This window comes from Cydia amplana, chromosome 12 (genome assembly GCF_948474715.1).
Source record: "Cydia amplana chromosome 12, ilCydAmpl1.1, whole genome shotgun sequence".
NCBI classification, from domain to species: Eukaryota; Metazoa; Arthropoda; class Insecta; order Lepidoptera; family Tortricidae; genus Cydia; species Cydia amplana.
This window is the reverse complement of record NC_086080.1, coordinates 9,218,816-9,235,932: the sequence shown is the minus strand read 5'-3', so window position 1 is coordinate 9,235,932 and position 17,117 is coordinate 9,218,816. Positions and strand designations below refer to the sequence as shown.

Below are 17,117 nucleotides of genomic sequence, written 5' to 3'. Positions count from 1 at the left end.
TTTATTCGATAATTTATTTGCAATGAGACAATCTTAATAATTAGATATTTTTGTACACTCAAAACAGTTTTAACGTTAAATGGTATTCAATTTTACCTACAATCGGCTAATTTAATTAATGAACTCTGTAGCTTATCTACTGCCCGTGGGTGTGATTGTTGTTCTACTTATAATTTATTAATACATCGTGGGAACCAACTAGATCAAGGTTAAACTGTATTGAATGGCAAGACTGAAATGTATTGAACTAATTTATCGTAAATTACATAGGTAATAGCTATTATGTAATACTGAAATCGTTTTTTGTAAATATCGTAAATTTGCGGAATGAAGAAAATAAAAATAATTTATTTTTTATAATCGCATTTTAATTGGACTAATTATCAAAGTAGCTCCATTTTCATAAGTTACCGCATTTTACGGCACTCACTAATTATTCAACATGTAACATGATAATAAAATGGCACAATGTCGGTGGTTTAAAGGCGGAATCATTTCGCCGTCATTTTCCATCTGGCGTCATTCACGTATTAAAATCAAATAATAATATTATACACATAATACAAAGTATACATTGAGATGCATGACATATTCTCGGGTTTTAAAACCCGAATAAGTCATATGTTACCAGTGGTAGCTAGAGAGGCAAATCCCAGCCGTTATGTACCAGGATCTATAAATAAAATAGCGGTGACAGGTGGGAATAATCCCTTAAACTTTAAAGCGTGAAAGAAATATACTGGGTGTCCAGCCGCACCGACAGGCACCTTAGGCAGGTCAAGAAAATTGACTTATAAGACTGAGGTCTAGTAAAAGTTTCACGGTATTCGAGATAATCGAACTTTTCTTTCCTTTTTATTAGCTACCACCATAATTCGCTTTAATCACAGTCTAAGCCATATCTTTATTTAGATGTAAATAATTAAATAGCATGTGTTATACCATTTTAGAATTTTCTGGACCAGCCTAAAAGGTCGGTGGTTAGCTTATCCATTAATTAGGTACTGGACACCCATGTAGATTTCTTTTGGAACATCACAATGAACACTTTGTAAAGTGTCATTCAATAGAACTTGCGAACTATGTAAACAAAAGTTACTAGTAATTTGACATTTAGTGTCAATTTTAGTATGGCGGTTTGTTTACATAGTTAGCAAGTTCTATTGAATGACACTTTAATTAACACTTGTGTCAAACAACACTAAAACATCAATAAAACATTTAGACAACAATAACAATGTTGCTTGTTATTGATACACAAAGCACAAAAATCACTAATTAGCATATTAATTGGATAAGAATCAATCATATCAACAACTATAAAAACAGATTTAACCCTTTAACCGCCAGAATCTGATATATAAGACATTACATATCCAGCTCATTTCGCCAGTCTGATAAATAAGACAAAGATCTGATTTGGTTTTTACAGCACATTTATAACTCCCGTAACTATGCCAACCTTACTCTGCGTGGTACAATTACTGTCGGTGGCGACACGAACACGCTCGATCAAAAATTGCTGGCGGTTAAAAGGTTGGGCCTATGCTGTATTTCCTTGCAGCTACTTAGATATTTCACACACTCAAAGGCCCTGATTCAATACAACATGTAATTAAAACATTTTCAAACAACTATAAAGGTAATATAATTCACGAGGTAGAGACATCACAATAATTATCATTAACCACTGCAGTCTGATAAGGGAACGTAACGCATTTTTTTTCTATAACTTTCTGTTTGACAAAAAATATTTAAAGTCACTAGTCACGTTTGAGTTAGTTACTATGTAAAAAGAAGTGGGAAGAGTCGGTCACCGAGGCCTCCAAGGAGGGAGTTAGGAAAAAAATGGGTCACGTAGTATGAACATGTTCCCTAACAAGAGAGCACTGGTGATCTAGGGTAAACTTTAAACTTACATACTATCAGACCTTCTGAGGTTCACGGGCTGCTCAAGCTATTAGCTGAGCTAGTGTCTTCATCCATAGATGACAGCGCTATCCTCATTTTCTTCGGGATAGGTTCGCATGAACTGCTGAAACTGTCACTCAGACCGCGCTTCCCTTTAGCCACTAGTCTTATGACAGTTACGTTGTCTGCGTTACTGTTGTTCTCTTCGTCGGAGTTCATCGAGGAGACTGAAAGCTGGCTGAATTGCCTCACTTGAACAGTTTGAATCAGTAGCCTGTCAACTCTATTAATAACATCAACGTCCTGTAAACAAATAGGGACTAAGTCAAAGTTTTGCCAGTTGTGGCGCACTATTGTTTTGCTGTTTTAAACTTAGTTCGGTTTTTTACTCAAGAGGTTTGGATATTAAGTGCTTACGGACTCGTCACGACATTGCGCGACTGGCTTCGGCTAAGGCGAAAACCATAGGTGGGAATGAAGGGCCGATCGCAGTGTCTCGCTCCAACTGGTGGTTGTCACCTTAGCCGATGCCAGTCGCGCAATATCATGGCCAGGCCGTTAATGTTATATGCTAATTTTTTAGGAACATTAAAAGAAAAAGCTTTCATATTTGTACTAAAAAAGGATTATGTTACTGTATTTGTAAATTTTCAGAGCAATATATTCAAAAAAGTTTTACCTGCATCCAGCTATGCCTCAGAATTTGGTCAAGCGTTATTCTCCTTTCAACTGGGACAGTCAGCATTTTCTTCATAAGTTGTTTCGCCCGGAGACTGATGCCTTCCCAGTGGGGCGCGGAGAAGCGAAATCGGCCCGTTACTATCTGGTCTCGGAGAGACATGCCCGAATAGTCCGCTGAAAAGGGCAAGTAGCCTGCCAGGCTGAAAAATAATAACGATAAATACAATATTGTCAACTATAGTTAACAGGCATGTATGTAGTTAAAAAATGCGTCGTCATAAATGATATCATATAACAAAATTCTTACTATTTCCTGCTTCAAGTTATGAACACGAGTATTTGACAGTTAGTTACCAAACGAAAAAAATGACACCGAGACTCCAAACATCAACTTCAGGGCCATATCCTCTTCCGTTAGCCTTTAATACTTCTGGAGCCAAATAAAGTGGCGTTCCACACATGGTCTTCATGAAGCTGTCCTCGCCAACAAACTTGCTCAGGCCAAAATCGCTGATTTTCACCAGTGTCTCGTCATCTTTGCTCTCTAGTAGCACATTCTCAGGCTGAAAACAAATAATTATTGTTAAATTGGTATCACTATCTCATAAATGATAATATGTAATTACAAATTAGCTGTGAATAACTGGTGAGTAAAAAATCAGACGGCCAATTCATAAAATATAGTTATTTTAGTTGTAGATATGCTGGTATAATTTACAAAATAAGCAAGATCAGCTTCACACAAGTGGAGACAGTGTTCATTTTGTGTGATTTACAATTTTTGTAAAATGCTATAGTTAAACAAATATATACTTTAAGGTCTCTGTGAGTGATGCCTTCAGAGTGCAGATACTTGACAGCTAGCACCATTTGCCTGAACAGGAATCTGGTCAGTTTTTCTGTCAGACGTCCATGTTTGGTTATCCTGTCGAACAGTTCACCTCCTTGCATGAGCTCCAGGATGATGTACACAGCTTCACGCGAGTCATACACAGCTTCCGTAGATATTATACATGGCTGAAATCAAAATCCACGTACAATGCTAGTAACAAGCCTAGTACTTAAATAAACCACAAATAATGTACGGAATGAATGAGAATTTGTGCAATATTATATAAACACAATAAATTATGTAACATTTCATTCTTATAAATGCGAAAGTAACTTGTCTGTCTGTTCCCTCTTCATGCAACCACTGAACCAATTTAGGTGAAATTTGGTATGGAGATAGTTTGAGGCCCTAGGACATATAATAGTTTGTATCAATAATCATCATCATTCTAAACAGACAAAGTCATGGGCAGAAGCTACTATAATATGATACTACAGTTCATACTTACATGCCTCAAGGCAGTCATAATATTTATTTCATTCCGGATTTTCTCTGGGTCATTCAGATTATTAACTTGTCCATTAGTCATTCTGCTTTTTTTTATGATTTTCATGGCATGCTTGGTGCATTTTGTCTGGAATATGAATAAACCATTATGATGTTTAAACAACACTTGCACAGTCTGGGCTATCAAAATTGCTGCCAATTAAGCTTGGTCTAACTATAACTCTTAGAAGTAGTTATTGTAAATCTTACATTATAAACATAGGTACATTTTTGCCAACCCTACCTTGTCATACACTAACTTGACTAGCCCACAAGCCCCTTGGCCAAGAATCCTCGAGATATAGTATTTCTGTGAAATTTCTGTTGGCACTTTATCCTGTTCCTTCAATAAGTCTTTGAAAATAAAAACTGAAAAAAAAAATTGAATTTGGTACAGTTTGGCTCATAAAACCTGTCTAGAGATAGCATCAAAAGCATGGTAGATTTGTACTAATGTCAACAGGATTGGTCAGACATTTGTTCGCTTACAACTCCAGGGATGTCACAAGCGTAGCCAACCCCTTTAAAAACATTACAATGCTTTCTTCTTTAAATCCTTATACTGTATAGTAAGCCCTGGAAAATAACCTCAGTTAAATGATGTTTCCGGTAGGCAGATAAACAGCACCCATTGTCCTCAATTTTCCCACTTCCACATAAATAAGTAATATTATAATTAGAACTCAAGAATCAATTTACAGCTTTGCTGGACAAAACATGCTTTTAGATATAAAAAACAAATAAAATAAAAAATGCGTACTTTTTACAGCAGGATGGGTCACAGAAATTTCATCATTGTCATCTAGGACTCTGCTATTGCCTTTGCCAATCTTTTCACCATTTAAAAAAGTGCCATTGTAGGACAGGTCTGTTATAATAGCAGGGCTAAGGGGCTCCCTGGAGATCAAAATAAATTCATAAGAATAATGTAAGTATTTGAAAGGATAAAATAATTATTAAAAACACCCAGGATAACATTATTGATTACAGGATAACTTACGTCATGTCTCTTCTTATCATAAAATGCTGCTTGCTAATATTTTTTATGATATCTTCCTTAATTATATCTTTCTTCATAACAAATGTGCATGAAAGAGCCCTTCCAAGGCTGAACTCTGGCTGTATGAGATCTGTACAATTTAAGAATCCTTAATCACAAAGTAAGTTCATTTCTAAATGAAAGGATCACTCAACAGTAAAAACAGTAAAAACCGTAAAAACCCATGAAGTAAATATAACAAAATCAACAAGGTCAAGTTGGTAAGTACCTATTTATAAATAAAATAACTTAAGTAACATAAATTGATATCATTATTTTTAAACGTACTATATTGGCCACTTACCATAGTATTCGGGGTAACTAGATGCTTTCCAGCACAGCTTGCCTTTCAATGAAAGTTTCGTCGAATAAAGTCTACCCCATATTGTCGGTATGCAACTTGGAGTGGTAGGTTGACTCCATTCTATCTGCGAATTCTGGGTTTGCGTTTGTGTGGCCTGGCTTTCTTCACCCATTCTAAAAAATACGTTGAAACCCAGTCCCTATTGTAACTTAAGCACTTATATTAAATTGGAAAAGTTCAGCGTCAAGGCATTGAAAATACTTCAAAAGACAAAAAGCGGTCACCGGTAAAAACTTTGCCACAGATTATAGCCAAAACAACAAAGCTCGATAGGCGCCAAATGGGCGCCGCGCCAAGTTATTGTGGGTGACAGGTTATTTTAATTCCTGATGTTGGCAATAACCGGACAAAACATAGAAGGTAGCATCCTATAGAAGTGGTCTACGCGTGGCGTGTCTCCGTGAGGGACAAAACCGGTAGTACTATTAGTTATTCTGTGCATGGCGTCTCCGTTTGATTATATCCTCCAAGATAATAACCTGTGCCTTGAAGATCTTTTAAGGGCTCCATAGACCTTGCGCTTTGGTGCGGTGCGGCGCACGTATACTTGGTCAAGCAGATCTTGTCAGTAGAAAAAGGCGGCAAATTTGAAAAATGTAGGCGCGAAGGGATGTCGTCACATAGAAAATTTGAATTTCGCGCCTTTTTTTACTGACAAGATTTGCTTGACCAGCTATATCAATAATGTGTAAGGTGGTCGCCGTACTTGCGTTAAGGACGCAGCTATAAGTTAGAGCGAGAAAGAGATATTTTGACCTCACCCAGGTTGCGGTGCGGTGCAGTAGTCTGTTACGGCTTACAGTCTGTCAAGCCATTTCCGTCAGTAGAACAAAAGCGGCAAATTAAAAAAAATTTAGACTAGAAGGGTAATCATAGAAAATTTGAATCGGTATCGTCTCAAGGAACCGCCTGCTACAGATTTTTTGAAATTGCCGCGTTTTTTCAGGTTCAACTTTCATTAGCCACTCTAGGTCGCATAGCAGGACGCGTAAATTATACTGCTGTCCCGTTTATGATGTCGGCGGTCAATGACACTGTGCGAGCGGGATAGCAACATAATTTACATAATTTAGGCGAGTGCGATAGAGTTAGGAACAGGCGGGTTAATGTACTAATTTCCTCGTGCTACAGATGTAGGTAGTGCATTATTATTTATCATCGCATTTTCACGGAAATGTACAAAATGCGTACGAACGTGTCTTATTATTTCAGCCAGTCTCGGTACAAAAAGTACTGAGGTTGAATGAAGTAGCATGACAAATACGAACGTTTCCGAGAAAATACGATGGAAAACAATAGGGTATTATTCTACATTTAATAGTTATTTGTACAACAAGAGATCAAAGTTTGATATTTCTTCGAGTGCTTATTTTGAGTCAAGCCCCGTCAAGGCCCGTGCAAGCGAAAGATTCTATACTAGATTCACGAGCGTAGCGAGTGAATCTAATTTAGAATCTTGAGCGTAGTAAGGGACTCAAAAGCGCACGAGATGTAAATAACTTTGATCTCGTGTAGTTCACAAAACTTTTCACCTCAGCAGTGAGAACATATTAGAGAACCCGAAAAATGTATACCTTCTTCATCACTTACCTCTATTCACTCATGTTTTCTTAAGATATACCAACAATTAAGTTTTCACCTCAGCAGCTCGAACAAGGGTACTTTGCTACTTAAAAACAGTGAGCAAAATCGCATTTTGCTCACTGAGTGAGCAAAGTAGCATTTTGCTCATTTTGTCTCACTCAGTAAGCAAATAAAAATAAAATAAATACTGTAAATAATTTACAGTACATATGGGGCTACTTTTCCGCACTAGTGCGTAAAATAGCACTTTTCGTGCGTATGTCGAAACTTTAAAGTGCCATATGTACTGTAAAACGTTGTTCGATACACGTGCGAATAGGTAATTCGCAACTCGTGTCGATTTAAAACACTCCCTTCGGTCGTGTTTTAATTTATCGCCACTCGTTTCGAATTTCCTCTTTTTCGCACTTGTATCGAAAATAACTATTATTTCACACCATGCATGAAATAACGCACCAGATAATTATTAGAAAAACATAGATAGCAGTTATTTTAAAACACAAGTTCTATTTAAAATCGGATAGAATTATATAAAAGCGGCCAAGTGCGAGTCGGACTCGCTCATGAAGGGTTCCGTATTTAGGCGATTTATGACGTATAAAAAAAAAACTACTAACTAGATCTCGTTCAAACCAATTTTCGGTCGAAGTTTACATGGTAATGTACATCATATATTTTTTTTAGTTTTATCATTCTCTTATTTTAGAAGTTACAGGGGGGGGGGGGACACATTTTACCACTTTGGAAGTGTCTCTCGCGCAAACTATTCAGTTTAGAAAAAAATGATATTAGAAACCTCAATATCATTTTTGAAGACCTATCCATAGATACCCCACACGTATGAGTTTGATGAAAAAAAAAATGTTGAGTTTCAGTTCGAACTATGGGGAACCCCAAAAATTTATTGTATTTTTTCTATTTTTGTGTGAAAATCTTAATGCGGTTCACAGAATACATCTACTTACCAAGTTCCAACAGTATAGTACTTATAGTTTCGGAGAAAAGTGGCTGTGACATACGGACGGACAGACAGACGGACAGACGGACAGACAGACAGACAGACATGACGAATCTATAAGGGTTCCGTTTTTTGCCATTTGGCTACGGAACCCTAAAAGCCGGCCAAGTGCGAGTCGGACTCGCGCACGAAGGGTTCCGCACCATCAACAAAAAAAATAGAGCAAAACAAGCAAAAAAACAAGCAAAAAAAACGGTCACCCATCCAAGTACTGACCCCGTCCGACGTTGCTTAACTTCGGTCAAAAATCACGTTTGTTGTATGGGAGCCCCACTTAAATCTTTATTTTATTCTGTTTTTAGTATTTGTTGTTATAGCGGCAACAGAAATATAGTCCGTCAACCAAATCTTGTCAGTAGCAATGTAAAGCAAACTAAAGTAGGGCAACACTCAAAGAGCAGTATTGCGCTAAGAAAAGCAGCAATGTACATCGAACCAACAGTTTTTTTTTTCGCTGAGCGCGCCCTACGTGCGTACGTCAATTCAAATTGTCACTCGCGGTTTATTGAAAAAAAATTGAAACATGGACGGACAATTTAAAAGCGATGTTAAAACAATGTTAATCAAAATGATGAACAAATTTGAAGATATCAAAAACAACTCCCTATAGTAGTGCTTATATTCTCTTTGTTCCCTATCTATGTCTTCTAAGTTTACTAAAATAAAATCATATCAAAATGCAGATAATTAGATAGTTAAGATAGTGCATATATTTGTTATTTACAATATAATATGCCACTTGTTAATGTAAATTAGTGTACTGTTCTGGATGAATATGACATACCTGTGTAATTTTTTTGATTGGTATATATTGTACAATATACATATTAAAAATAAAACAACTGATATTTGGGTGTTTATTTAATTTAAAGGTAAATAAGATAAGGGTCACTTTTCGACTTGGTTGCGTTTTACACGTACATAAACCGCCATAGGTAAGTATTGTCTGAAAAGATACTACCTACTACGAACGCCTTATATTGGGCAAGATTTAATCCTGCAACAAACATGTATGGATTAGGTAGATATTGCGAAAGAACGGCGATATAATCAAGGCTCTTAATACTGTTTAAAAGGTTTACCTTTGTAAATAGTCACAACTGATTGCTGAAAATATTAGACATGTGGGCCTATGGACGGTTTCCAGGACACAATTTATGGTCTTGTTGGATAGATTTAGGCATAGGTACGTTTTAATTTTATTTATGCCTTTTAACCCTAAAACAAAAAAACTGAACATAATCTTAAAAGTTCGAAAGAGTTCTTCCAATACTTGTCATAACCTCAATTTTAGTAATGTTTACCATCAACGAGCATGATTGTACATTGTAGGCCCCTTAGCTTTGCTTATTCTTATTTAATGTATTGGTATTTAATGGTGACAGCAGAAATATCTCTTGAAACAAAAACGATTCAGAATGAAAACCAAATGAAAACAAATAAGGTGACGGCTGTCATTCACGATCCACATTCCACAGATAAAACACAGATGACACGCGTTTTGGAATTATTTGAACACAGTGTTGCTAACCCGCGATTTTTCAAATTTGCCGCCTTTTACTACTGACAAGATTTGGTTGACGGACTTTACATCATCTGTGAAAATTTCAACTGTCTAGCTATCACGGTTCGTGAGATACAGCCTGGTGACAGACGGACGGACGGACGGACGGACGGACGGACGGACGGACGGACAGCGGAGTCTTAGTACCGTTTTTACCCTTTGGGTACGGAACCCTAAAAAGTAGGCGAGTTGACCGTGACGTCACAATGTAATGTTGCATATAATTCCATATTAGCAAATCGTTTTGACAGTTCTAAAAAAGAAACTGATTTGACTAGCAGGACCCTACCCTACCCCCTACCCTACCCCTACCCTACCTTAAGAGCCCATCGACGTGCACACTAGCGCCACTGCGAAATAATCGTGATTATTTAAATTTAACGAAATATATTTAAAAAAGGTGGCCGCTACGTACTGTATCTTGTATAAAAGTACCTTTTGAATACATCAAACTAGTTTCTATATTGCTGGATTCGTCAATCTATGCGTCCAAAGTTAAAACGGCCGTTTTTGTTTTGAGTTCACAGATTGACAAATCCATCAACATACAAACTAGTTTGATGTATTCAAAAGGTTCTTTAATACAAGATACAGTACGTAGCAACCCTCTTTTTTAAATATATTTCGTTAAATTTAAATAATCACTATTATTTAGCAGTGGCGCTAGTGTGCACGTTGATGGGCTCTTAAGCGTCCTTCCTTTACAAGAGGAAACTATAGGTCATACTCATATTATTTCCTTCACCGAAAAGCGACGTCAAGTAGTTAATATCAATTGATACTATACCACCACAAACAATCGTCATAACAATAATATAAGATCTTTAATATTTTATTTTACATAAATAGTCGATAATTTAGATAAATATGTAGCGTAACAAGGGTGCCAGGTGAGGCGTCCACGTGATACGCCATACGTAGAATTTATGGTCGACGATTTAAAGCCGGCCACACACACTAGGTTATAACCGATGGTTATGCCTGCACAGTTTACTTGTGCAGGCATAACTGAACGTGTGTATGACATGACTCCTTGCCTGCGCAAGCAAACTCCTTGCCTGCGCAAGCAAAATTGAAAATATCAAAATTTATATTTTTTGCCTGTCGGTTGTGCTTGCGCACTTCGCTTGCGCAGGCATAACTGAACGTGTGTGGCTGGCAGGCTTGATAGGCTTCAGTTATCCAGTGATTGCCGAGGGGATAGGTCGCAAGTCACTGTGCAACAATGTCGTCTCGCAAACGAAATGCAATTGTAGAGGATTTTTAGTAGATTTTTAGGGTTCCGTAACCAAAGGGTAAAACGGGACCCTATTACTAAGACTCCACTGTCCGTCCGTCCGTCTGTCACTAGGCTGTATCTCATGAACTATGCTAGTTAGACTGTTGAAATGTTCACAGATGATCTATTTCTGTTGCCTCTAGTACAACAAATACTAAAAAACCGGCCAAGTGCGAGTCGGAGTGGGGCTCCCATGATTTTTTTTCCGTTTTTATAGATAATGGTACGGTACCCTTCGTGCGCGAGTCCCACTCGCACTTGGCCAGTTTTATTATTTTTTAAGTGTGGAGTGGATTCATGGTTTGTATGCGTGTATGGCTGACGAAATATAAACCTAAACCTTTGGTTTCCTCCGATAGCGGTGCCGTCATATGGCGGCCGTCTCCATACAAATACTACGACATCCATATTTAGCCGTATTATATAGTATGGAGACGGCCGCTATATGACGGCACCGCTATCCTAGGAAAACCGATCTTAATAGCGCTATTGCGTCGACGTCAACGACCGCTACCGGTGCCATGATGGTTTGAACTGAGAGTTTGTGCAGGTTTGTCGTTACGTGTGTGTGCCCTATGAAACTCGGTCGTGCCTGTTGGTTTTGCTTGCACAAGCAAAACCGACACGCAAAACCTAGTGTGTGTGGCCAGCTTAACGCGCAGGTAGGTACAACGTGAGGCGTATCCTTGCCCAAGGATGTCACGGGTTCGCTTTAATTAAAAGTTTTAAGTGAGACTAAAACGTTATCAACATACACCTAACGTCCATTAAAATAGAAAAAAATTAACACTTATTCCGCACGGCACTCCGGGCGGCTTTTACGAGTTTTTTTTTACAAAGTGGGAAAGAATACCGTGTTCTACGTGTTACGACGTATGAGATGTATTGAGGTTGCTATACATAGCTGTGCCCTGTTTATCAAAAGCTTGTAACTTGTAATACAAGTGGAAGTCCCTTTTTGACAGCTTTTGTTAGAAAGGGACTTCCACTTGTATTACAAGTTACAAGCTTTTGATAAACAGGGCACTGGTCTAACAACTTTGTCAGTAGAAAAAGGCGCGAAATTCAAATTTTCAATGATTACTTTTCGCGCCTACATTTTTTAAATTTGTCACTTTTTTCAACTGATGGAAATGGCTTGACAGACTATATTTATATGTAACTTTGTAAGTACAGACCTAAGTGTAGGGTCTATAAGCACATCAATATAAGGCAAGCTAAAACAATACTTTATGGGCTCAGACGACTAATAATAGTAATAATTTATGGGTATTTTTGACGACCGGTCTGGCCTAGTCGGCGTGAGTAGGTAGGTACTTAAAAAGTGATCCTATCTATGTAATGTAGCCGATGATCCCGTTTCGAATCCCGGTAAGGGCATTTATTTGTATTTAATTATTTTCACCTTAGCAGCTCGAACAAGGGTACTTTGATTCTTAAAAGCAGTGAGCAAAATGCGATTTTGCTCACTGAGTGAGACAAAATGACATTCAAGTGACCTTTATAGTCAAATGTCATTTCAACATGCGGGGTCTAATAAAAGTTCGAAATATTTGGGTTCTATTATCTCTGTCCCTTTCACACTGTTAGCAAAAAGAAAAAGATAAAAAAAGTTAAAACGACATTCAACGGTATATTTACGGTTTATAATAGACCCCCGAAAAACTTCAGACCGCATCGTTCCAAACCACGTACCTACGAGGTACGAGTATGAATTCTTAATAATTAATTAATAAAAATAAAGTTTAAGATTTGATAAAAACTGATAAAATACTATATTTTAGGTATTTTATTGTACAATTAAAATAATGAACTCAAAAAATACACAGATCATCACGCAAAATTAATTATTTTACTTCTAAGAATTTCTACCATAGTTGACAAATAGTATCTTACAAAGATTTTTTTTTACAAAAAAAAGTTGTCGATTGAAGTGTCAGTTTTGTTATTTCTATATTATTTTACTGGAATTTATTATTACGTTTTGTTTTTGTGTTCCATTGCGGTAATTAAACTTAATTGTTTGTATATCTTAAGAAAACATGAGTGCAGGTATTAAGTGATGAAGAAGGATTACATTTTTCGAGTTGTCTAATAGGTATGTTCTCACCACTGACCATCCAGCCTCTAGACATAGCATAGTCGCGCTACCCCCTCTGCCACACATACGGTAGCGTTACTCCATCTTCGAGTCACGCCTACACCGCTTACTTCAGTCGGCGGACCGGGCTCGGTCTAGAAACTTCGGTAGCTCGAAGAAGTTTTTGCTATCAAAAATGCATTATTGTTGTGTCAAATTGTGTGGCAAGAACACTAAAAACTCTGGTGTACAAAAAAATGGCATTTCATTTCACAGGTAAGCCGATTTTTTAGAGATTTGGATAAAAAATATTTTAATTTAAGCTCTCTTCAAATTTGACAGCGCTTCAAACTCGATGACGTCTTTTAAGAAAGTCTCTTTCTATCGCGCTGCATCCGTATACATCCTTTCTTGTCTTTTATTACGTGACATTCCTAAGCCCAAACTAGTGATGTCCATATTCATAGAATGTGATTGTTTACTATTGACAAGGTAATTCAATTCAAATCGAATAGGTATTTGCGAAAAATTCACTATAAAACAAATAAATAATATGAGAATTACACTTACGGTCAGGTACCAATTTTCCCTTGAACATAAACGATATTGTCAATTCAGCACTACATAGGTACTCGTATTACTTTTAGCGATTATAAAAACATTGCAAATTTAAATTAATCACAAGACCAATTTTATACAAAAACACACGGTTGCAATTTAAAATGCATTATTTTGATTCCATTTTTGTTGAAAATAGTGGGCGTCGGTTTAACTTTTTAATTTTTGCTTTTTTTCTGTGTACGACATGGTAATGATACTTGAACATTCGGCCAAATAATTTAAACTTCATTTAGTTAGATTGTGTTAAATAACATTTCATTTACATAATAACAAATAAATATTTGATTTAAACCATGTAATAACTCTTAATAGAATTATACAGGGTGTTTTTAATGGGTGGGTATAGTAGGATACCGCGAATACAGGGTGGATTTTCTTTTTGGCTCAGTGAGGGCAGCTACCAGATCCCGTACTGCTACGAGAAAACGGTTTGGTGACTTCCAGAAAAATCCGACTTTTGGTCTACCGGATTATCCGACTTTTGGTCACTAAACGGTGACAGATACGTGGGAGATGCTCGACCAAATGTCATAGAGGGACGCTGACAGTTTCTGAAGCCGCCATTATTTTTTCAAAATGGCGGATTCAAAATAGCGATCATTTTTCAAAATGCTCCCAGCGCGCTAAAATTTTGGTCACGAAAACTCGGGGTCATCTAGCTGTATTCCTATGGATTTTTTTTTTAATAAAACCAATATGGCGGTAAAAATGGCCACTTATTTTTTATGAAAAGCTTCAAAGGTGAGAGATAGGTGGGGGGTGCTCGACCAAATGCCATAGAGGGCCCGAGACAACACAAATTGCATTTAAAAAGTTTCAAAATGTACTAACTAACATAAGAACACCTTGTAATACCATGGTTGCAATAAAGAATTATGATTATGATTATGATATGATTTTTTTTTTCAAGTTGGTTTGAGCGCGTTGAGATTTGGCATGCGGCGAGCTTGGGGGCCCAAGATTAGTATGTGAATTATTTTTTATTAACACTCAAAATGGCGGCGGACACGGGCAAAGGAAAATTTCCAAGTAGGTTAAGCGAACCCGAAGGGCGAATATCAGGCTGGGAGGCCGAAGGCTGACCCGCCGAAGGCCCGAAGCCTTCACCCCGACTTCCAAGCGTGCAACCCTCAGTAATTTAAAGCGAGGCCGAAGGGCGAGCTGCGTGAATGAAGTGCTTCCAAGCAGGGATGTTGCGAATATCCGCATCCGCATCTCGTCTCGTCTCGCGCTTCTCTAAATCCCATAAGACGCCTTTTTACCAATAGTTTATTTTTAAATTAATTATATAAAGCAGATACACCTGCTAACGAAACCACAACGTTATGGGTTAATGTTTTCGAACGAACGAATCAACATAGCATTCAAAACATGCTTGCATATTATTACTGTTATTACATTATTGACCGTGATTGACAATGTTATTATTCAACGTGTCACATCACTAGCGCCCGGCAGATATTTCTGTCTGACGCCCACGTGTGTTTGAACGGACCAATCACGGCACGGGACTCGCTCACCTCGTCCCCCGCACCCCTGTATTTTTGGCAGCATCGGTTTCATGAAAGAATTGGCCTAAGTTGAGTCTAGAGGCTGGAATCTGGATGGTCAGTGGTTCTCACTGCTCAGGTGAAAAATGTTGTGTACTACACGAGATCAAAGTTATTTACATCTCGTGCGCTTTTGAGTCCCTTACTACGCTCAAGATTCTAAATTAGATTCACTCGCTACGCTCGTGAATCTATTATAGAATCTTTCGCTTGCACGGGACTCAAAATAAGCACTCGAAGAAATATCAAACTTTGATCACTTGTTGTACAAATAACTATTGTGTGTTCCCGAGTCATGGGTGTTTTCTATGTAAGAATTTGTATATTATTTACCTACATCGTTGTCTGAGTACTCTGAGTACCCCTAACATAAGCCTTCTTGAGCTTAATCAATTTGTGTTAGCATGTCCTATTACCTAGAACATTTATTAGGTATTTATTTATTTCTTTTTATGTTCAGGGTCGTAGGCAGGGTCACTGCAGACTAGTCTAGAAGGTAGCTAAATAAGCCTAAACTCTTATTATGTTTACCTACCGCAGTTATTTAACTTAAATATTTGCTTTGAGTCGTTGGACCAAGAGCTAGCTCTGCCTCTGCACAGCATTTGCAACGACGAAGCGAAGTGTTGAATAGTAATCATAAATGTCAAATTTCTATGAAAATATGGCTTTGTTCTGTCAAAATCGATGAAGTATTAGCAGATTTTGTCTTTGACGACAGAGACGCAGATTGCATCTCATTTCTACGTATTGACGTAGAAATGAGATGGAGATATCTCCATCGTGTATCGCGTATAGTGGCGCCCTTGTCGCTAGTTATTAAATCGGAAGGTGTGTAACTCCATAATAATAATAATAATTCAGCCTTTATACGTCCCACTGCTGGGCACAGGCCTCCTCTCATGCGCGAGAGGGCTCGGGCTATAGTCCCCACGCTAGCCCAATGCGGATTGGGGACTTCACATACACCTTTGAATTTCCATACTCCATCTCATCTTTGAACTCCATATTCTAGCAAAAACAACAGATTGCATGAATGAAGCTTGAAAGCATACTACATGTTTTGCTACACGTATTTTCTCAGCAATCGCTATTAGCATGAGGCAGACTAAGTTTGTTGCTGGACTTTCAGGAACCGCTTAACTTAATTAGGGCCTTTATTGACTAGGTTGGCTAGGTTAAAATCATTGCAAAGTAGCTCTGAATAGTAGGTATAGTCGATCAAGCCATTTCCGTCAGTAGAAAAAAGCGGCAAATTTAAAAAAATCTTAATCGCAAAGCGCGAAGGGTAATCGTCCTATAGAAAATTTGAATTTCGCGCCTTTTCTATGGACACAGTTGTTTGATCGGCTATAATAAGTTTTTGGCAAGAATTTCATTTTTGGTACAAGCTTTTACCGCTGACTGTAATTTTCTTTCCACAGGTATGTAAATAGGTACTCATCGAGACAATTCTAAACACCTCAAATCAAACACAATTAGGGTGCATTGTTTTATCATATAGAGTTTCTATGGCCACCACCTGTCTCCATCATCAGATCAGCTCGACAGTAGGTACCATAATATTGTATTGTCAATGATTGTCACCCGACTTACATATGTATGCAAATTTACCTACAGCTTCATCGGAAACCGGAAAGTGGGTCAAATTTAACTTGCAAGATTTGGCCCGTACAAACATATATGCCTGACCAGTAATATATGATAATTGTCAAGAGGGCGCTGTTATTCTCATGTATAGGGTGACAATTCAGTGTAGTATGAAAAAATTAGTTCCAGTGAAATTCCGCAACATGGCGCACCCTCAATAGATCCTGGTTCACCATAGTTACATAGATAAATAGGTGCCCACTTACATATATAGGTACATTACAAGTTAATATAGTCGCTTCTAAGTTCTTTCGATATTAAACGGACTAAATATCTAATATTTACAAGTTTTTACGTCTTTGTATTCCGCGTTGGGTATATATAACAAAAGCCGTCCCACGTACACTATCAATTAAATTATGAAAAATTTCCTAAACACACACCCCTAAGAGGGCACT

At 37.6% G+C, this 17,117-nt stretch overlaps 1 protein-coding gene across 1 annotated transcript; it reads right to left on the bottom strand.

Moving 5' to 3' along the window:
- Positions 1 to 1,894: 1,894 nt before the first annotated feature.
- On the bottom strand, positions 1,895 to 5,533 carry LOC134652923 (ovarian-specific serine/threonine-protein kinase Lok-like). Its single transcript, XM_063508159.1, has 9 exons — positions 5,314 to 5,533; positions 4,971 to 5,100; positions 4,731 to 4,867; positions 4,215 to 4,339; positions 3,933 to 4,058; positions 3,406 to 3,609; positions 2,947 to 3,155; positions 2,591 to 2,792; positions 1,895 to 2,214 (listed from the first exon to the last, which is right to left on the bottom strand). Exons 1-9 carry the CDS (start codon positions 5,483 to 5,485, stop codon positions 1,942 to 1,944), a joined length of 1,578 nt encoding a protein of 525 aa, XP_063364229.1. The 5' UTR covers positions 5,486 to 5,533; the 3' UTR covers positions 1,895 to 1,941.
- Positions 5,534 to 17,117: the final 11,584 nt, after the last annotated feature.